General features: G+C 40.4%; 1 protein-coding gene across 1 annotated transcript; it reads left to right on the top strand.

The window, feature by feature from the left end:
* Window positions 1-1,214: 1,214 nt before the first annotated feature.
* nom1.L (nucleolar protein with MIF4G domain 1 L homeolog) lies at window positions 1,215-19,122 on the top strand. Its single transcript, XM_018267144.2, has 11 exons — window positions 1,215-2,315; window positions 5,177-5,301; window positions 7,465-7,660; window positions 8,503-8,826; window positions 8,922-9,032; window positions 10,579-10,743; window positions 11,601-11,722; window positions 12,592-12,724; window positions 14,239-14,370; window positions 15,780-15,889; window positions 17,576-19,122. Exons 1-11 carry the CDS (start codon window positions 1,305-1,307, stop codon window positions 17,751-17,753), a joined length of 2,607 nt encoding a protein of 868 aa, XP_018122633.1. The 5' UTR covers window positions 1,215-1,304; the 3' UTR covers window positions 17,754-19,122.
* Window positions 19,123-22,424: the final 3,302 nt, after the last annotated feature.

Genomic DNA, 22,424 nt, shown 5'->3' on the forward strand with positions numbered 1-22,424 from the left:
CTCACACACCCCCAGTCCGACATCGGGGTAGCGACAGTAAGCTACTTCAATTTGGGGAGTCATGCAGATTTATTGGGGGCGACTAACTCCCTGTTGGCCATTGCCACAAGGGTCCATGCTCTACAAAGAGTATCACTAGGGTTGCCACCTTTTCTGGAAAAAAAATACCGGTCTTCCAATATATTTACCTTATTTCCCTATTAATAACATTGGGATGAACCATCATTTTTACCGGCCAGGCCAGTAAAATACTGGCCAACCCTAAGGCAATGGCTTACCTCATATCCCTATAATGAGACCTCCTCTTGCCTCAGGCCTTCAGGAAGACATATATAGATTCCCTCCATTTTTACTTACTAGGGGCCTAGAAAATAAACATAATACACACAGGTCATTCAGAATTCCTTCCTCCCCACAGAGCATATTTTTCCTCCATGGAATTTCCTACAATGTCAACTATCTCACAGCCCCATTCCACTATGTGGCATATAATTATCTCTGTCTTCTCCTTAGCAACTTTATCATCATAAAAGTGTGATCCCTGTTTGTAGAATGCCTTCACTTACATAGAGACAAATGACTGGAGCAATTGATTTTAGTCTGGAGCACATCAGTAGAAGTTCACATACATTTTAATATATTTAAAACAATAAAGGTTTATTTTTATATTGAAATAAGTACATGTAGAATTCGCTATTGTATGTCACTACAAATGTTGCATTCCCTAGAGGCCTCTATGAAGCTGTAGGCTCTACACCAGGGGTCCCCAACCTTTTTCACCCGTGAGCAACATTCAGATTTAAAAAGAGTTGGGGAGCAACACAAGCACAAAAATGTTCCTGGGTGGTGCCAAATAAGGGCTGTGATTGGCTATTGGTAGCCCCTATGTGGACTGACAGCCTACAGGAGGGTCTGTTTGGCAGTACATCTGGATTTTATACAACCAAAACTTGCCTCCAAGCCAGGAATTCAAAAATAAGCACCTGCTTTAAGGTCACTGAGAGCAACATCCAAGGGGTTGGAGAGCAACATGTTGCTCACGAGCTACTGGTTGGGGATCACTGCTCTACACTAAAGCCAACCCTGGAGTCAGCATGGGTGGCTACATTTTCTCTTTTTACAGTAAAAATAAAGTTGCAGTAACCAGTAGCGCTCAATGGGTGGAACTGTGGGCTCGTCGCTCTCCTCTGTTATATACAGTACTCTCTGCACCCAGGCTGCATCTCGTTCTCCTCAATATGGCGGCGCCCAGCGCAGGCGTGGATTAGGCACGGCGAATGAACGATTGAAGTTGAGGCAGCAGGATGAAGCGTAAGGCGCCGGGCCGGGATGACTCCGGGCGGATGAAGAAGCTGAAACTCTCTGTACAGGAGTTCGTGGAGAAGGCTGAAGGCAGCGGTGTCTCAGGGGACAACTTGACGGGATACCCAGGGGGGAAAAAGAAAACGCGCAAAGAGCTGAGGAAAGAGAAGCGTCAGGAGAAGAAGTTCCGCAGGAAGGAGTACTATGAGCGGAGGTATCCAGGGACCCAAGAGGCACAACCACCCACAGCCCAGACCCCTGATAGGAAAGAGAGACCCAAAGGGGGGAAACAGGGGGAGAAGCATGGAGGCAAAGTCAATACTTCCAACAGGCAAGAGGGTAATAAACCAAAGACTGCAAAGGGGGAATCAGATAAGAAGCCCAAGGCTGGAATGGGGGAGGTTTCCAGGAAGCCCAAGGCTGGAATGGGGGAATCTGCTGGGAAACCCAAAGCTGCCAGTGGGTCAGTCAAGAAGAGCCAAGCTGCCATCAAGGAGGAGAAGAGAAGGAAAGCGCTACTGGAAGCCAATGAAAAGGAGGAGAAGGAGATCAGGAGGCTGGAGAAGAGTTTGAGGATGAATAAGAGGAAGAACAAGAGCTCTCTCCCACAGTCATTCACTCAGGATGGACTGGATTATATTCTGGGGATGCTGGAGCCCGGGGCATCTGGGTCTGGCCTGTACGATGATGAGGATGAATTGGGTAACACTGCAGAGAAGTTGCATAAGCTTTCAGAGAAGTTTAGTGAAGGGCAATCCAGTGGTGATGAAGGAGATCAACCCATGGATCAAGACTCAGGAGAGGAGACAGAGGGCCAGGAATCGGACGAGGACCAGGAATTGGTTGAGGAAGTTGAAGCCCAGGAATCGGTTGAGGAGGATGAGGACCAGGAATCACAAGATGAAGAAACAGATCAAGATTTGGGAAAGAAACCTGAGGAGCACAAAGCATCTGAGCAAGAGCAGGGGTGTGAAAAGGGCCAGGTGCCCCTTGGTTCTGGAGATAATGCCATGGTATGCATGCACGTGTCTGTTTTGGGTTCTGCATAATATCTCTGTATACGTCATGTTTGTTGTATTCAATGATTTCATTTATTCTTTTAAAATACGTGAAGCACAGAGTGAAAGGGAACAGAAAGTATACACAGGAACTGATCCCAGACAGTATTCGTGGTATAGACATAGTTTCAGCTGTCTTTAAATAGGAGCTAGCAATTAAACCGTTTTCCTAATTCACTCTTCGGCCACCAGAAACAACTAAGTATAATGAGGAGAAGTTTTGAAGCTGGCTTTGGTGTGCATTCCTAGTTTAGTCAAAGCTCTTGCTGACTGCCTGCAGCACTGACATATCGGGTCATATTCACACCCTGACACTTCAGTAAGAATTAAAATGTAAATAATTATGTAAAAAAAAAAGTTGCCTTCCCTTTTACAAGACATTGACATGTAATTATTGAGCTTAACTTACCCTTTAAAGTTCTTGAAGCCATTAGACTACTATTGTCCATTTATGGTTTCACTTGAGACTTTTCCTGATAAAGGAATATGCTACATATGTTGGTCCATTTGTACACAATATCTCACTTTACAAGCAGTATTGTCACTGATTTTTTCTTTCTCCAAATATGATGGCTAGAGCAGTGATGCCCAACCAGTGGCTTATGAGCAACATGTTGCTCCCAGTGGCATCAAAGCAGGTTGTTTATTTTTGAATTCCAGGCTTGGTGGCAAGTTTCAGTTGCATAAAACCCATGTGTACTGCCAAACAGAGTCTCCTATAGGCTACCAGTCCACATAGGGGCTACCAAATAGCCAATAACAGCTCTTATTTTGCACCAGCCAGGAAAGTATTTCATGCTTGTGTTTCTCCACAACTCTTTTTACATAGGAAGGTTGCTTGTGGGTAAACAAAAAAAGTTGGGGACATCCAGTCTTCCAGACTAGCCCACAAATTTCCATTATTCATTTCTAAAGTCTAAAAATGAATGCGGAAATGCTTTAATTTATATACTAATCTTACTGTGCCAGCAGACAGGCTCAACAACCCTTTCAAAGAAATGATCCAGGGTTCCAGAATTGTCCACAGGATCTCTCAACTGATGGATCTTGTTAGGCCAGCTTTTGAGTGTCACTGACACTGCACATGCTCAGTGAGCTCTGGGCTGCTGTTGAGAAGCTAAGCTTAGGGGCTGTTGAAAATCACGCAGAAAATAATACTAGTCTGTCATAGAAGCTGATGCTACTGTTCTTCTATTCTGATGCAGAATGCAGAGTTTCTGAGCTGCCATGTCCATTTTATTTGCTGATTAACCTTTTATCTTTCATTTAAGGGTTAGTTCACATGAGGAGATTCAGGGAGATTTTGTCGCCTGGCGACTAATCGCCTCGTCTTCTGAGCGACAATCTCCCTGAACTGCCTCAGCGTGTTTTCCCATAGGCTATAATGAAAAGTTGTCTACACTAATGCTAATCCTGACAACGGCTCTATATATATATATATATACCTTTGATAGAGCTGGAGCACCCACATACAAAGGACAACGGCTCTATATATATATATATATATATATATATATATATATATATATATCTATATCTATATCTCTATATATATATCTCTATATATATATATATATATATATATATATATATATATATATATATATATATATATATATATATATACCTTTGATAGAGCTGGAGCACCCACATACAAAGTTGTCAGCTGCCTGGGTGCTGGTTATATAATGATATAAACCAAAAGCAAATGAACCGCACTCACAGGACTTAAAATTAGTGCGAAAATTGTGGTTTTATTACGACGTATCGGCTCCTAAACTCGAGCCTTCTTCAGGAAGTGAGCCTTCCTGAAGAAGGCTTGAGTGTAGGAGTGTCCTGTGAGTGCAGTTCATTTGCTTTTGGTATATATATGTGTGTATATATACACACACACACACACACACACACACACACAACTTCTCCCCTCCCACTAGTGCTCCATTTGCATTAGCTGTTCAGAAAAAGCTGAGTACTACCACTGGTTTAGTGGGTGCCACAATATGCTACTTACTCTTCTTTTACAAGTGATTGACAGGTCTGGATCTGCATTTACTGCACGTGCTCCTACCATGAGATTGCTGCGAAGAGAGGAGTAAGCTTAAAGGAACAGTAACAACAAAAAATTAAAGTGATTTAAAGGAATGAAAATAGTGTGTACTGTTGCCCTGCACTGGTAAAACTGATGTGTTTGCTTCAGAAATACTACTATAGTTTATATACGTAAGCAAGCTGCTGTGTAGCAATGGCGGAAATTGAAAAAGCTCTATATGGCACAGGTTACAGTAAATAGTGAATAAGAGATATCATTATGCTCTACAGATCTGATCTGCTGTGTAACCTAAGCCTTTTCGAATGGCTACACAGCTGCATATTTATATAAATAATAGTAGTGTTTCTAAAACAAACACATCAGTTTTACCAGTGCAGGGCAACACTGAATTATATTTTTATTACTTTAAAACAATTTCATTTTTTGATGGTACTGTTCATTTAAACCTGAGACTGGCCTGTCGGCCCTACTGTGCTGCCCTTGTTTTTAGGCACAGGGCAGGCAAACAGAGCACTATTGGAGGGGTTGGTGTTGTTCAAAGGGGAAGCAAAGCCTCTCCAGGGGTACAATTAATAATTTTCATGTGTAACAGGGCAATGGTGTAATGAAAACTTTGTGAGCCCCACAGCAAAGTCATTGTAGGGCCCCAAAACTCCCCAAAGCTTCTTATTACATTCCCTAAGTTGTCTTGGAAATTGAAGTCATAGTAATGTTTTAAAGGTCCTTGTCTGTATTATTAACTCAAAAACACAATTGTCTTTGTCAGCATGCAGAAGAGCAAGGCTCCAAGTACATCCCACCACATCTCAGACAGGCTTCCCAGGCTGAGGATGCAAAGAGGAGGGAAGAGCTGCAGCGGCTGAAGAAGAGCGTGAAAGGGTTATTGAACAGGTAGCGTGCGGCTGGGCGCCTCAATAACAGGCAATTGATTGTCCCGTGGGAATGAGCTTGCCCTCTTCCCTGAGTTGTGTGCTCTCTCTTGGCTCCAGGCCTGGAGTGCATCAGGCTCTTTATAGTTCATATTTTTAATTGACAGAGGGAAACTGCATGAAGCTAAATCACTCAAGTGCTAGTGCTAATTAATTTACACGTGTGTTTGGTGCAGTGGCTCCACGTGCCATTTGCTGATATATGAAGTTTCCCCTTTATACCCGCAGGTTTATATTTTTTCTTTCTCCTTCACTCCGCACTTTGTTCTTGTCATTCACTGAAGTATTGATGTCTGTACGTTAGGAGCACATTCCCATGGTCCCCGTGCGTAAATGAGCTCATCTGTCTTCAGCAGAGCATGATGCATTAGCAAGGGCCGCTGTTGGCATTTTGGGCACTGAAGAGCTAAATGAACTCGTTGAATTAGGAGAGGAGGGTTAAAGGGCAAGTCAACTCCAAAATAAAAATGTGCCTAATAAAAGAAAACCTAATTCTAAGCAACTTTCCAATATACATTTATTAAAGGGTACCTGTTGGCAAAAAATATCCTCATCCACCGTACTCCGTTTGACAGTTAAAGTATTTTTTTTTCCCTCCCAGTGAGAGTGTCCTAGCGCTGGCGGGGGCAATTTTTTTAAAAAAAAAAAAAGTTTGGGATCTGTTAGCCCGCACTTTTGGTTGGAATAATATAATTTGACAACAGGTGACCTTTAAACATTTTAAGTGCTCTGTTTCTAAAAAGACAATTGCTATTGAAAGTTCCCCAGCAAAGTCAGGTCTCTTACTCAGCTGCCTTGTCTTATATTGTATCAAGAGTCTGAGCCACCAGGACAGACAAACATTGGTTTTCATAGCATAACGTATACAAATAACTTGAAAAAAACCTAGAAAAATGTAATCAATATTTTATTTTATTAGGCAAAAAAAATTATTTTGGGTTGACATTCCCTAGAGCTATAGGATACGGCTAAGGCTGGTTGGACTACCTGAAATCATCACCTCCCATCTACTTAACTTGTAAGCATTTGGGTCTTTTTAATTTAAAAATGCTCACTGTATCCCCCCCACCCCCGTTCCTGTCTCAGCAAGTTGGTTGATTTTTTTTTTAAACACAAAAAAACGCCAATACCTTAGTATGCTGCAATAGGGGTGATCCCAATTTATTCCATGGTGCTACCAGACACTGCAGTTACAATCAAACGTTTCGGGAACACCTGTCCCTTCCTCACTGAGTGCCAAAGCCTTTTACCCCTTAAACTGAACTTTTGTGAGTTTTTTTTTTGTCTGGTACATTTACTCTATACTTATAAAGGCATCTAAAGCCCAGTACAACATTGATTGTGCATTTGTTACAAGGCACAGAACTGCTGTACACATTCTCATACACAGCAGCCATATACATGGAATGTTATTGCTTCCAGTTCCTTAGACAGATGCTACAGCCGCTCATTTGCTTGTGCCTGAAGCAGGAACACGGGCGGCTTATGTTCAAGGTTCTTTGTGTACACAATAAAGCTGAAGATAAGGAAGCAGAGCTGTCCGGCACTCAAACGGATCCACAGGACCAGAGATATTCGGTTAAAAGATATTTGTATTAGTAGAAAAATTAAAAATATATTTGCATCTCCATCCACCCTACGCGTTTCGCACCTTTTAGGGTGCTTAGTCATGGGCTCATGACTAAGCACCCTAACCGTTTCAGTGCCGGACAGCTCTGCTTCCTTATCTTCTGCTGTACCGCTCCCTAAAGCTGGGAGTCTGGGGCTGGTGCACCCGGACCACTTTCACTGTATGGTGAGTTACTTTACATTTAATTCTGGACCACCTTGTTCTCCTCTACACACTAAAGCTGGCCATACACAGCCAGGTCTACTCCATCTGGTCTGATTACTCAATGGAGTCTATGAAGACTTATTGGACAAGGGCCCCATCAACAAATCGAATGCTCTTCTTGTCCGACAGGGTTTTCAAACCTGCCAGATTGACATCTACCCAGTTTTCATTGGCACAAGTATGGCAAGCTTTAGGTGCAGTATGGATTTTGCATGTTCTACTGCAAGAAGGGGTGAGCGTAAGATTAAGAGTGGAAAGAGCAGGAGTAATAGTGTGTCTTTTCTGCCTTAGGCTAAGTGAGCCAAACATGGCTTCTATTAGTGGGCAACTGGAGGAACTGTACATGAGCAACAGCAGGAAGGACATGAACGAGACACTGACACAGGTCCTCATGGACGCCTGCATCACTCCTGCCAGAATGCCCGATCGCCTGATGATGGAGCATGTGCTTCTTGTCAGCATCCTGCACCACACTGTCGGCATTGAGGTAAAGAGAACCGCCCTTTCTAGGTGTGTTGATGTTGAGTTTGTCAGCTGCAGCAAACAGTATGGCTACCCCTCACTCATCTGTATGAATATTCATGTAGAGAGAAGGAATGCTCCGTGCCCATAGCAAGTTATTCCTTCAGAGTTTACTGGCTATTTGATAGAAAAAATATAGACAATACTTGTATAGTTTTAAAGGTTTTTACCTTTAAAGGGGTTGTTAACCTTCCAACACTTTTTTCAGTGCAGTTGATTTCAAATAAAGACTTTTTCCAGTTACTTTCTATTTTCTATGTGTGACCGGTTTTCTAATATTGAAGTTTAAAGTTTAATTTTTCACCTTCTAAAGCAGCTCTGGGAAGGGGTCGCCGACCCTGTAAACTGTTCTCAATAGATATATTTAGTTGATACATTTCTGTTCCTGCTGAGCAGAATCCCTGAGTTTCATTACAGGCAGCTGTTAGAATTGATACAATAGTTGCTAAATATTCCTGAGATGCTGCTGAGAAATGTATTAACTAACAGTTTAGAGTCTGCGCCTGAATTACTGAGCTGCCAGACTCAAACATCAGAGACAGGGACATTCAACTTTAAACTCAAATTTTGGAAAACCAGTAAAAAATGGAAAGTAGTTGGCAAAAGTCTTTATTTCTGGTGAACTGTCTGAAACCGACTGAACTGAAAAAAAGTGTTGGAAGGTGAACAACCCATTTAAAAATCATGTTGAATTAAATATTTTGATCAGAGACATGCTTTTGATACAGGCGCAATTTTATTTTATGACTCACATTCCAAGGACACCTAAAATGAATGTTCTTATTGGACGCCTGTTGTTACCTGCAGGTCGGAGCACATGTTCTAGAAACCACGGTGAAGGCATTTCACGACCTTTACCAAAAAAACACTGAAAGCAAAGAGTGCGACAACCTCCTCATCCTCATCGGGCACCTGTACAACTTCCACGTGATGGAGTGCCCCCTGCTGTTTGACATTCTCAAGAAACTGGTGTCCACCTTCACAGAGATTGACATTGAACTAGTCTTGCTCTTGCTGAAGAATGTGGGCTTCTCCCTGAGGAAGGATGATGCTCTGGCCCTGAAGGAGCTGATTAGTGAGGCTCAAACCAAAGCTAGTGAAGCAGGCAAGAAATTCCAAGACCAAACCAGAGTAAGCATCAAACTGGCTTGTACTTTCCGAAAATGGAGATAATGTTTTTAATTGACGTCCTGTAATTAATTTTTTTTTTTTTTTTTTACATGTAGGTTAAGTTTATGCTTGAAACAATGTTGGCGCTAAAGAATAACGACATGCGCAAAATTCCTGGCTATGACCCAGAACCCGTGGAAAAATTAAGAAAATTGCAGCGTTCTTTGGTAAGGATGCTTGTGTTTTTCCTACATGCAATAAAGCACAGTCAAGGCCATGGTGCGATTTTAATGGTTGTTCTAGAAGCAAGAAACCAGTGCACATTCTCCTATTCAGTGATCAGGGGCAGGAAGGAAAGCATCTAGAAACGGTCGCTGCTCTTAAATAAAGTGCATAAGCTTGGGGTAAGTTTAGGCCTGGAATCACATTCACAAAAACAAGAGGTTCTCTGCACTCACCCCATTATCAATATATTAAAGGAAAACTATACCCCCCAAACAATGTAGGTCTCTATTAAAAGATACTGGGTAAAACAGCTCATGTGTAAAACCCTGCTTCATGTAAATGAACCATTATCATAATTTACTTTTTTAGTAGTATGTGCCATTGGGTAATCATAAATAGAAAATTGCCATTTTAAAAAATAAGGGCCGCCCCCTGAGATCGTACGATTCACTGTGCACACATACAAACCACATGTAAGGTCACATGAGCCAATTAACAGACAGAGTTCTGCCTTTTGCTTCCTCACTTCTTCCTGTTACAGTTAGAGTTGTAGTATTTCTGGTCAGGTGATCTCTGAGGCAGCACAGATAGAGTCACGAAATGGTGGTTCAAGGCCAGAGATGTAAAAGGGCAATATTTTGGTAAATATATATTCCAGTTTGGTAAGATTCTTTAATATGTCATTCAATTTGATATAAACTATCTGTTGCTTAAGTATTCATTTTGGGGGTATAGTTTTCCTTTAAGGACATTGAAACATTTTGTGCCTAAAGCTACTAAAAATGCCTTAACCATTAAACAAAACAGGGATTGTTTGTCCATATATTGCAATATATTTAAGCTGGCCAACTACGTCAAAATCACCCCGGTGTGGCCAGTTCTACACTCAAATTGCATCTGATTCATAAAGAATTCTGTTGCTTCATTATACATTTCATAAAGGGACTAAGTTTTACTCGCAACTTAATTGCTGCTTTCAAAGTAAAACTCCCAAACTTGGCTGCCCTTTTATTGGCCACCAGTGGGATCACCTGACTTTAGCTGAAAGGGTGGGAACTACAACATGAGCTGGTCACTGCCCCTGTATAAATTATAATAAACAAGGAAAAGTTGTGCTCACCACTAATTTCCTAAAAACATTAAGCGGGGGTGCAAAGAGGTTGTGACCATAAAATTCACATAGACAAATACAAGAGAACCTCTGCACTCAACCGATCAATATATATCAATATATTCAAGACATTGAGACATTTTGTACCTTAAGCTACTAAAAATGCCTTACCCTTTAAACAAAACAGGGATTGTTTGTCCATATATTGTAATATATTTAAGCTGGCCAACTACGTCAAAGTCATCCCCTGGATGTCAAGCAAAGATGTTGCTTAGATAGAAAAAGATTAAACCATGTATGGTGTATTGCGCTACAGCCACCAGCACCCTACTTACTACTGCTGCTCTGCAGGGTTCAGGGCAGTTGTCCCTATTTGCACCCCATCCAAAGACACTTCTGATGACTAAAAAGCATTGTCCCTTTTTGCTTTCCTATAGGTACATGGCAGTAAGTCTGGCAGCGACACTCGCCTCCGTGTCTCTCTAGAAAACCTCCTGGCTGCAGATAAAGTGGGGCGTTGGTGGATTGTTGGTTCTTCATGGAGTGGAGCACCAATGATTGACTCATCTGCTAACAAATCCCAACAGTTGGCAATTGGAAAGGTATTTTAACTTCTGGGCCTGAATGTGTTACATTTTCTCTAACATCATGGGGGACACAGTTGGGTAAAGGGCCCCACCATCAGGAACAGTGGGGTAAATGGCCCCACCCGCAGGAACAATGTGGTTAGGTGGCCCACCCACAGGAACAGTGGGGTAAAGGACCCCACCCACGGAAACAGTGGGGTAAAGGGCCCCACCCACGGAAACAGTGGGGTAAAGGGCCCCACCCACGGAAACAGTGGGGTAAAGGGCCCCACCCACGGAAACAGTGGGGTAAAGGGCCCCACCCACGGAAACAGTGGGGTAAAGGGCCCCACCCACGGAAACAGTGGGGTAAAGGGCCCCACCCACCAGGAGGCAGGGCACTGCAGTGATGTCAGAATTGCAGTCTCTCTCTCCTTTCACCCATTTTGCTTAGCCAGCAGTTTTTTGAGTGTTCTCATCTCAGTTAGGAATGCTCTGCGCAAGGACAACATCAGTCAGTAACCTTTGCAGGATTCCCCCCTTCGCGTCTTGCATAATAGTTTGTCTTGCTGATCTCTGTATGTCTGGGATGTGGAACAGTCTGGTTGCACTTATTGATCTTGCTTGGCAGTCCATCTGTCCTTGTAGCTATTGAGCAGGAGCTTAGAATAGTCAGGCCAACCAGTGAAGAGGCTAAACTTTAGTATAACTATAAATAGTTTCATATTCAGAATGATATCATTGTCCCCCCCTCTAAACACACAACTCATCCCCAATAAATAACTATAGCTGAGTCTTCCCCCTTTATGGTTCCTGCACTCTTTGAACTAGACTCAACTTTTAAAGGGTACGTAGATAGATGTATAGATATGTGTGTGTTTGCCCCTGTATAGGTAAGCTCTAAGATCATGGACTTGGCACGCAAGCAGAGGATGAACACGGACATCAGGAGAAATATATTTTGTGTTCTAATGACCAGTGAAGATTATTTGGATGCCTTCGAGAAATTATTGAAGTGAGTACGACTTGGCCGGCCATTAAAGGGGGAAATACGTTTTGCTGTTAAAAATAGTTAAATAGGTCTGTAATTTACCAGTATATGCCAGTACAGGTTCTACAGAATGCTCTGGGCCTGGGGTTTTTTGGATAACAAATCTTTCCGTAATTTGGATCTTCATACCTTATTTCTACTAGAAAACCATTTAAATATGAAATAAACCCAATAGGCTTATTTTGCTTCCAATAAGGATTAATTATATCTTAGTTGGGATCAAGTACAAGCTACTGTGTTATTATTACAGAGTAAAAGGAAGTCATTTTTAAAAATCTGGATTATTTGGATAAAATGGAGTCTATGGGAGACAGCCTTTGTATAATTCAGAGCTTTCTTGACAACGGGTTTCCGAATAATGGATCCCATACTTTTATATACATTTAAATCCATGCAAGGAAGCCGGGGCAGGTTGGCTGGGTATGGTAGGAGCATAAGGAAACACAATTCCTGTTCTGGATATAGTGATATATGCCTTTTTGTGTGTATATATAGTGAATATATATCTTGTAAATTATAAGGATATTATAAATAACTGAGGAGTTTCATGACCATTTAAAAACTCTGAGGTTACTTCTAATATCCTCCTATTTTGCAACAAGGGGTACTTTATTTATTATAATAAACAAGTTTTTGTGAGTCATGTGGCACAAATGACATCACTGCTCACCGTTTTATAACTGATGACATCAGAACTCACCGTTTATAAGGATATCGCTTACAAGATATTCATGGCTTTTGTGTATTATATAGGTATAGGGATATATATATATATATATATATATATATATATATATATATATTATAACACGTATTTTTTTTTGCGTATGCAGGCTTGGGCTGAAGGAGCACCAGGAGCGAGAGATTGTGCATGTCCTTATTGACTGCTGCTTTCAGGAGAAGGTTTTTAACCCCTTCTATGCCTTCCTCGCTAGCAAGTTCTGTGAATATGACAGACGTTTCCAGGTAATGCATTTTATTTGTCAAGTCTGACGTGACTGGCTATTGGGGATTTAGTTCCTAAGTAGGTCTTGCAAAACAATATAGGGAAGAAAGAGAGAAAGAAAGAAGAATTACAAACAGAACAATGTATGCAGAGCACAGACCCATTTTCATTCAGCTCAATGTGTATCAAGATGTGTATCATCATTATCTTGTTCCCTTAAACATCTCACCCCCTAATGCAACAGGGAAGGGAATGTGCTATGATATATTGATATGGGCGAGTGCAGAAGATCTGTCTTTTGTCCCTCATCTCTGGCCTTATGGGGGTAACAGAGAGACTATGAGCTGAGAACATGACAAATAAAAGTAAAATATATTTTTAAATAATGTGGATCAATAAACCTGCTGCTTGTGCTGAATATACTATTTGGCTATTGTTTGAAAAACAAAAAAGTTTATTTCTTTAGCTAAGCAGGGAAATTGAGGCTACTCCATGTTTGCTCATTGTGAGGTAGACAATTAGCTACCCCTACTAATGCTATTCACTTAAAGGAGAACTAAACCCTAAAAATAGCCAAAAATGCCATATTTTATATACTGGGCTTATTGCACCAGCCTAAAGTTTCAGCTTGTCAATAGCAGCAATGATCCAGGACTTCAAACTTGTCACAGGGGGTCACCATCTTGGAAAGTGTCTGTGACACTCACATGCTCAGTGGGCTCTGAGCAGCTGTTGAGAAGCTAAGCTTAGGGCTGTGAGAGAGGGATAAAATATGTAAAAAAATTATATTGTTTCTTGGCCTGTGTATGGGCCAATAAAAAATTATTTTTTTCATTTTTTTAACTGATCGTGTCTTACTATTGAAGGTCCTCACATCTCTCTTTTGAAATATTGCTCCATGTATGGGGCCCTGCCAACTTATCCAACCCCCCATCCCTGTCATAGCAGTCAAGGCCCTTCACAGGATTCCTGTCTATGCCCCCTTACTTTTGACAGCCCTGCTGCTTATGGTATAATCCGAGTTTTCTGGGCTGCACCCTAACACCCTAAATGATGCCTGTGGGAAGCGAAAATTAGGTGGGGGCAGACCTCCCCGGTAAATGGATTGTTAGGGCTGAATATACGAGCAGATCAAGTAACTCCATAGAATCTAACTAAATAACTACACATTATTGTTAAACATCAATAAATTTTATATACAGGTAACCTGTTATCCAGAATGCTCAGGACTTGCGGGTTTCCAGATAATGGATCTTTCCATAATTTGGGTCTTCATGCCTTAAGTCTACTAGAAAATCATGTAAACATTAAATAAACCCCATAGGCTGGTTTTGCTTCCAATAAGGATTAATTATATCTTAGTTGGGATCAAGTACAACCTACTGTGTTTTATTATTATTACAGAGAAAAAATAAATCACTGGATTATTTAGGGTATGGGAGATGGTCATCCCATAATTCAGATCTTTCTATATAACTGATTTCTGGATAATGGATCCCATTCCTGTATATCATTTTTTTTTCCTTCTTTCCAGATGACTTTCCAGTTCAGCATGTGGGACAAATTCCGGGATTTGGGAAGTTTATCGGCAGCCACATTGAGTAACCTTGTTAGTCTGCTGAGTCACCTGATTAAAAGCAAGTCCCTTCCACTCTCCATATTTAAGGTAACTGTGCCTTTAACCATTTCCCCTGATGCAAATGGTGCCAGTTGGATTATAGGTGACAATATTGATTCCTTTTATGGGCAGAGACACGCTGCTATTTCGGGAGATTAGTCGCCCAGCGACCAATCGCTTCTAAAACAATGATTTGACTGGTTACTTAAATATACTTTTTTTAAAGGGGTTGTTATATTAACTTTTAGTATGATGTAGAGAGTGATATTCTTTGCAGTTGATTTTCATTTTTGTTTTATTATTTGTGGTTTTTGAGTTATTTAGCTTTTTATTCAGCAGCTCTCCGGTTTGCAATTTCAGCAGTCTGGTTGCTAGGGTTTATATTACTCTAGCAACCATGCACTGATTTGAATAAGAAACTGGAATATGAATAGGAGAGGCCTGAATAGAAAGAGGAGTAATAAAAAGTAGCAATAACAACAAATGTGTAGCCTTACAGAGCATTTGTTTTTAGATGGGGTCAGTGATCCCCATTTGAATGCTGGAAAGAGTCAAGAACAAGGCATATCATTCAAAAACTATTAGAAATAAATAATGAAGACCAATTGAAAATTTGCTTAGCCATTCAATAACATACTAAAAGTGAACCACCCCTGTAACTATTGTTTGTTAGTAAACCTTTTTTTTTTTCTGCGATAAATCTTTTGTGGGGGAAAAACCTCAAATTTATTAAACCCCGATTCAGGAAAAAAAACAGAATCTGAACATCCGCCATCTCAGACCTGTCGAGGTCCTGTATAAGTCAATGAGAGAGGCACCCATGTCAATTTAAAGTTATCGTCAGAAAATCAATCTTTTTCAGGGTTGTCAGGCAAAAACTGGAAAAAAATTGGAGGAAAAAGCCCGAAATATTTGTAAGATTCAGGTTTTTGCTCGATTTTAATGTTTTTTTCCGATTAAATCAATTTTTTTATTAATAAATAAGCTAAAATCGGAGATGGGAGTTTGGTCGAGCTTTTTTTATTATTATGAAAGTGAAACACTGCTTTAAAAATACCATAAACTAGGGATGCACCAAATCCAGGATTTGGTTCGGGATTTGGCGTTCAGCAGGATTTGGCCGAATCTTTGGTTCGGGATTTGGTTTTCAGCAGGCTTTGGCCGAATCTGTCTTTCCTAGAAAATGCAAATTAGGGACTGGTAGCAAAATTGCGTAACTTTTTGTCACAAAACAAGAAAGTAAAAAAGTGTTTTCCCATTCCCACCCCTAATTTCAATATGCAAATTAGGATTTGGTTCAATATTCGGCCCAATCTTTCGCGAAGGAATCGGGGGTTCGGCCGAATAGTGGATTCGGTGCATCTGTACCATAAACCCTCTGTAAGGGGTCCGCGATGTTGTCTTCTTTGTGACTTCAGAGTCAGAATGTAATTCCATTTCTTGATTTCTATCTGCAGACCATTGAATTCAGTGAGCTGGATAAAATCAAAGTCTCTTTCCTGCGGCAAGTTTTAAATCAGCTGTTGATGGATTTGGAGGCTGAAGATCTTGTTCAGATCTTTGGAAAGTAAGTGGTCTATAAGTAATGTGTTAGTCTGGTACTGAATGCATAGTGAGATACACACCGTGTGAGTTTCCAACATGTCCATGAATTTCAGCCCTTCACAAAAACAATGCAGGATCCAGAGGAGAGTAACAAACCCTAAATGGAGTTGACTTTATTATGCAACAGTAAGGGAGGAAATCTAATTTCTGACAGAGTGACAGTCATAGAGGACCTCAGATTAACAATGGGCTGTATTTATTATGTATTTTGTATGTACTGTATTTTATAAAAGAGCCTAATGGTGAATTAGGCACCAAAGGGCTTTTTGTATGATGCCCTGATAGACATACAGGTATGGGACTTGTTATCCAGAATTCTCAGGACCTGGGGTTGTCCAGATAACGGATCTTTCTCTAATTTGGATCTTCATACCTTAAATCTACTAGAAAATCATGTAAACGTTAAATAAACAAATAAATAGGCTGGTTTTGCTTCCAATAAGGATTAATTGTATCTTAGTTGGGATCAAGTACAAGCTACTGTTTTATTATTACAGAGGAAAAAGGAAATTTAATAAAATTGGGATTATTTGGATAAAATGGAGTTTATGGGAGATGGCCTTTCCATAATTCGGAGCTTTGTGGGTTTCCAGATAACCGATCCTATACCTGTATTTATCATATCCTGACGATTATAGGTTTATTTGTCATACCTGCACAGGTTCCTACATATGTCAGTGGTAGGCTCTGACCTATTTATCTAAGGCACGTCATTGATGCATGTTTTCTTCCCTTGTTTTGGGGGCGGCATAATATTATGAGTAGGGATGCACTGAATTCACTATTTTGGATTCGGCCGAACCCCCGAATCCTTCGCAAAAGATTTGGCCGAATTCTGAACCGAATCCTAATTTGCATGCAAGAAAATATTTTTTTTATTTCCTTGTTTTGTGACAAAAAGTCCCTCCCGCCCCTAATTTGCATATGCAAATTAGAATTCGGATTCGGTTCAGCCAGGCAGAAGGATTCGGCCTAATCCTGCATCCCTAATTGAGTTAATTAGAACACGGGAGGCCTTTAATATAATGGGAATTTTAGTAGATAGCTGTTAAATTAGATTTTGCTTACTATTTTTTAAATGTTTATAGGCCCATTTACTAAAGGTTGAATTTTAGTGGTTATAGGGCTTTATGATTAAACTCTATTTTTCTAAAATCACAAATGCCATGAAAAGTTATTAAAAGATCAGATTATAAAAAGTACAATAGCAGATGTTATTGCGCCACGACCCCTAGCATCTCCCTGACAGCCATTGGCAGTTAATCGGATACTGGAAGTTGTATTTTCTGCAGTCCCTAGCTGTATCTGTATACTTTTGCTAGTAGTTGCTGTTACATAATCCCTTAAATTTCATAACAAAGGCAACATATTGCTTGTGATGGAGTACTCGAATAAGTATTAGCGGCTACCTAATGACATCACTGTTTGTAATATATAAAGTTTAAGCTATTATAGTGTACATGGGGATTCTATAACCCATAGCAACCAATAAGCATGGAACATGTTCCGGTCTGCTGTGTAAAAGGATATTTCTGGTTGCTACGGGTTACTAGACCATGTTCACACTTTAAAGCTGTTATCATAATACCTCCTTAGTCACTTTGCTTATGATGTTGTAGATTTAAACCTGCTCTGTTTCCCTATGCAGGGTGTCGGAGAACCCCAAACTCGGCATCCTGAGAGAAGGCCTGAAGCTCTTCCTTACACATTTCCTTCTGAAAGGAGCGCGGGAGCAGAAAGGCAAAGAGGACTCTGATGTGCTGATCCAGAGAGTGGATTTAGCAGTGAGAGCTTTACAGTCAAAGGAAAACAGGCTACGGCTGTAGGACGACTACAAGTCTTCGTACCAAGGTGCCCAGAGAGTAAATATGAAGCAGCAACCCTCTCATCCAAACCTTCTCACTATTTTGGGTGTTTCCAAAGTTAAATAAAACATAAGAGCCCGAGGAGCGGTCACTCTTACAGTCTGAACTATAACATTCAAAGAAACAAGATGGACTTGGTTAGTTTAAAAAACAACAGCAACGTTGGGCATCCCAATCAGTGTTTTTCCTGCTGCAAACTGAGATGTACCATAACTGCTGCAGGATTTATTGGTACTTCTTTAGGGAGATGTTGTAGCTTCCAATACCAGCGAAACTCCTATGGACTTAAAGAAGAGATACCAGCGCTTAATGGGGCTCTTGGCAAATCCACAGCATCTACTGTGAAGGGCAGAATGATTTAAGCTTTTTAGGACCTTAATAACTCACTGCAATTGTCTGTTGTGATGGTATTTATATCAAGCGGGTGGTTCACCTTTCAGTTGAGTTTTAGTATGTTATAGACTGGCCAATTCTTAGCAACTTTTCAATTGGCCTTCAGTTTTTATATATTTTTTAATTAATTCTTCTTCTGACTCTTCCCTGCTTTCACATGGGGGTCACTGACCCTGGCAGCTAAAAAAAAACTATTGCAATTCAAGGCTAAAATGTTATTTTTATTATTTTCTATTATTTATCTTATGTATTCAGGCCCTCTGCTACTCAAATGCCAGTCTATCTCAAACCACTGCCTAGTTTATAGGGTAAATTGCAACCCTAGCAACCAGATAGCAGTTGAAATTCCAAAATGGAGAGCTGCTGAACAAAAAGCTAAATAGTTAAAAAAAACATTAACAATAAAATAAAGATTAATTGCAATTTGTCTACATTAGTGATCTGTGGGTGCCGGCCTGAAACCCATGGGTTCGGGCAAGCTCCTATACTAAATCTTCGGAGACTTAGCACTGCCGGCTTCCTGCTCCTATATTTATAGACTCGCCCCGCCCCTTATGTGACATCACTGCGGAACGGGCGCTGGTCTATAATCAGAGGGGGAACGGTGGGCTGGGTGCAGATTGGTAGGGGGCAGGTTACGGTTGGGAGCGGGTTGAGAATTTCTTGCCCCACACATCACTGCTCTACTTGATACGTAAACATTAATTTAAAGGTGAAGAACCCCTTTAATAAGCATCATCTGTTGCGCAGTATCCATATATCAATGTATAGCACATGGCGCTAAAAGGGTGCCAGTTTCTATATAGTAATTGTATACAATCAGCTACCCTCCAGTCATGTTTTCTGTAACTTTTTTTGGTTACTAAATTATTTGTTGCCTTTATACCGTAATTGTGGTACAAGCCACTAGATGTCAATAAAGAAACATCTTGTTCTACAGAGGACTTTGTGTTGTGTGCTTATTTTTGAACATGTGGGTTTCACCAGCATGACGGACTGTGGCCTGTTATCCAGAATGGTCTGGACCTGGGGTTTTCTGGATAATGGATCTTTCTGTAATTTGGATCTTCATACCTTAAGTCTACTAGAAAATCATGTAAACATTAAATAAACCCAATAGGCTGGTTTTGCCTCCAATAAGGATTAATTATACCTTCGTTGGAATCAAGTACAAGCTTCTGTTTTATTATTACAGAGAAAAGGGAAATCATCTCTAAAAGTCTGGATTATTTGGATAAAATGAAGTCTACGGCCTTTCCAAAAAATCAGAGGTTTCTGGATAACGGATCCCATACCTGTAGAAAATTACTCCATTCAAACTGAAAGGATTTAGATGAAATTAGCAGTGTGACTTGCAAATGACAAACTTCTTTCTTGGTATGAGTATACAGCTGTGTTTTCTTCTTCAGCTGTAAAGACCAGGGGTCCCCAAACTTTTTTTTTTTTTTTTTAAAGGTTTTATTTTGTTTTATTACATTCAAGCAACAACAATAAACACAAAGGAAAGGAAGAAAGGTGTACGCTATACAGTCATTTCAAATAGCATATGAATACAAGTAGTATAGTATGGAAAAGTCTTACTACAGGATTTAAATATTCCACATTTGTTAGGTGTTGAATGTGAACATCACGTCAGTGAAAAATAATTAAGTAGTTAATTAATTAATTAGTAGCCTCAATTGCATGACTATCTAACCAAGGGGACCATATCTTCTCAAATTTCGATGGACAACCCCTTCCTTCATAGGTAATTCTGATTGCATGAAGGATTTTATTAATCAGTTTGGTCTCCAACCTTTTTTTACCCGTGAGCCAAATTCAAAAATAAAAAGATTTGGGGAGCAACACAAGTATGCAAAAAGTTCCTGGGGTGCCAAATAAGGGCTGTGATTGGCTGTTTGGTAGCCCCTATGTGGACTGTCAGACTACAGGAGACTGTTTGGCAGTCCACCTGGTTTTTATACAACCAAAACTTGCCTCCAAGCCTGGAATTCAAAAATAATCACCTTCTTTGAGGACCCTGAGAGCAACATCCAAGTGGTTGGAGAGCAACATGTTCTTTGCCTATTATCCTCAGATGTTGCAGGACTATAGCTCCCAGCATTCTTCAACATAAGAGTAATTTATTAATGAATCTGGCTTTTTTAAGCGCTTTAGACACTGCAATCTGCCTTTTCAGTATTGCCAGAGGTATCTGCATTTGATTTCAGACCCACAAACATAGCGCTGACTACCCCCTACCTGTCCCCTAATTTGTGCTTTATTTCAATCTGACAATGTTTTTATTTGCACCACAGTCCAATGCATGAACAGCAAAACAAACCATGTTATTGCAATTATGACTGCAATTTCACACAGTAAAACTGGATCTGGTCTACACACTTTTATCGACCTTCCATATGGTAGGCAAAGTCAAGTTTTTAATTTCACTAATTCCAGAGTTGGAGGGTACATCTGAGGTCCAGCAGTTCAATACAGCTTTTCTACTGACTGCTGAATCTATACCTGCCAATTTTTTAAATGCCTTTGAAATTTTTTGCCTCATTATCAAATATTGGGCATGTGGGAGTAGCTGATACAGGTATAGGCCCTCTTATCCAGAATTCTCAGGACCTGGGGTTTTCCAGATAAGGGGTCTTCCCATAATATGGATCTCCATACTGTAAGGCTATTAAAAAAACTGCAATTATTTGATTAAAATCTCTACAGGAGTCAGGGTCAGGAGTCTACAGGAGACCGTCTTCCCGTAATTTGGGAGTTTTGTGGATAATGTGTTCCCGGGTAACGGATCCCATACCTGTATATTGATTTGCATATAGTTTTGCAATAACGTACAACTTCGTCCCAAAACTTTTGTATAGGTAGACAGGTCTCACTTTTTTCTCCGTTCTGGGGAAAATCAACCCCTGTGCAATCTTTTTTAAGAACATTTCATGGAATTGACTGGAATGGAGAAGCAATAATGACAACGTATGTATATATATATATATATATATATATCCTGCCTAACTGCCAGTTGATCCAGAGGAAGGCAAACAACCCAATTTGAAGCCTCTCCAAATTGCCTCAGAGGGGGAAAGATTTCTTCCTGACTCCAAGATGCAATGTGATCAGTCCCTGGATGAACTTTTACTATGAGCTATCTTCCATAACCCTTAATTCCCTCACTTGCTAAACACCATCCAACCCCTTCTTAAAGGAGAAGGACAGGCTAAAACTAAGTAAGCCTTATCAGAAAGGTCTATATAAATACACCAGTAAATCCTCAAAGTAATGCTGCTCTGAGTCTTCTGTAAAAAGAAACACCACATTTCTTTCCTTCTATTGTGTACACATGGGCTTCTGTATCAGACTTCCTGCCTTTATCTTAAACCTCCAGGGCTTGGGCTTGAGCATGCTCAGTTTGCTCCTCATCCCCTTTCCCCCCTTCTCCTCCCTGCTGTAATCTGAGCCCAGAGCTATAAGTAAGCAGGGAGAGACTCAGGTCTGAAGTGATGTCACATCAAGCTAATATGGCAGCTCCTATCCTTAACAAACAGAGAGAGCTTCTAGTGCTTTTTACTCAGGTATGATAAAACATTCTACAGAATAAATATAGCATTCTAGGTTGCACTATTGCAGCTAATCTATCGGCGATAAAATGCTTCCGTAGCTGAAGAGACAACAATTTGCCTTTTGGAAGTTTCAGGATTTGATGCAGCCCCCCTTCCTAATAATTTAAGAGGAGCTCTTTTGTACCCCTTAAGACCCTAAACACTCGCACTATGGAGAAATGTAAATGTAGTACTAAGTGTCCCAGTGACACAAAACGCGTTAGGTGAGAGATGCTTATGTAAATAAAATTTTCATATTTTTACCCATTCTTTGGTCTGATCTATGCGGGGCCTACCAGAGTGCCTTGCTCCAACATTTTTGTTTATCTATTTACAGTGAGTTTGTAGTACAACACCAAGTTTAAGAAACAAGGCATTAGCCATTAAAGTAACTATTAAACTACCAAAGTAGATCTAGAAAAGCAAGATTGGAACACTGAGCTAGTGGTCATTTACTACAGGCTCCTTTGTGAGCTCCCGCCTGTACTACATGTGGATTACTACTGAGCCATCACTTTTCTCTCCTGTGATCATCCTTTCTGAGCTGCCCCAATATACCTGACCCAAAATAGTGCCAATCACAAAATAACCGGCTGGCTCTATCATCATCCATGCAATAGAAATATTAGTGGTATAATAATATATT

This window comes from Xenopus laevis, chromosome 6L (genome assembly GCF_017654675.1).
Source record: "Xenopus laevis strain J_2021 chromosome 6L, Xenopus_laevis_v10.1, whole genome shotgun sequence".
Classification (NCBI taxonomy): Eukaryota; Metazoa; Chordata; class Amphibia; order Anura; family Pipidae; genus Xenopus; species Xenopus laevis.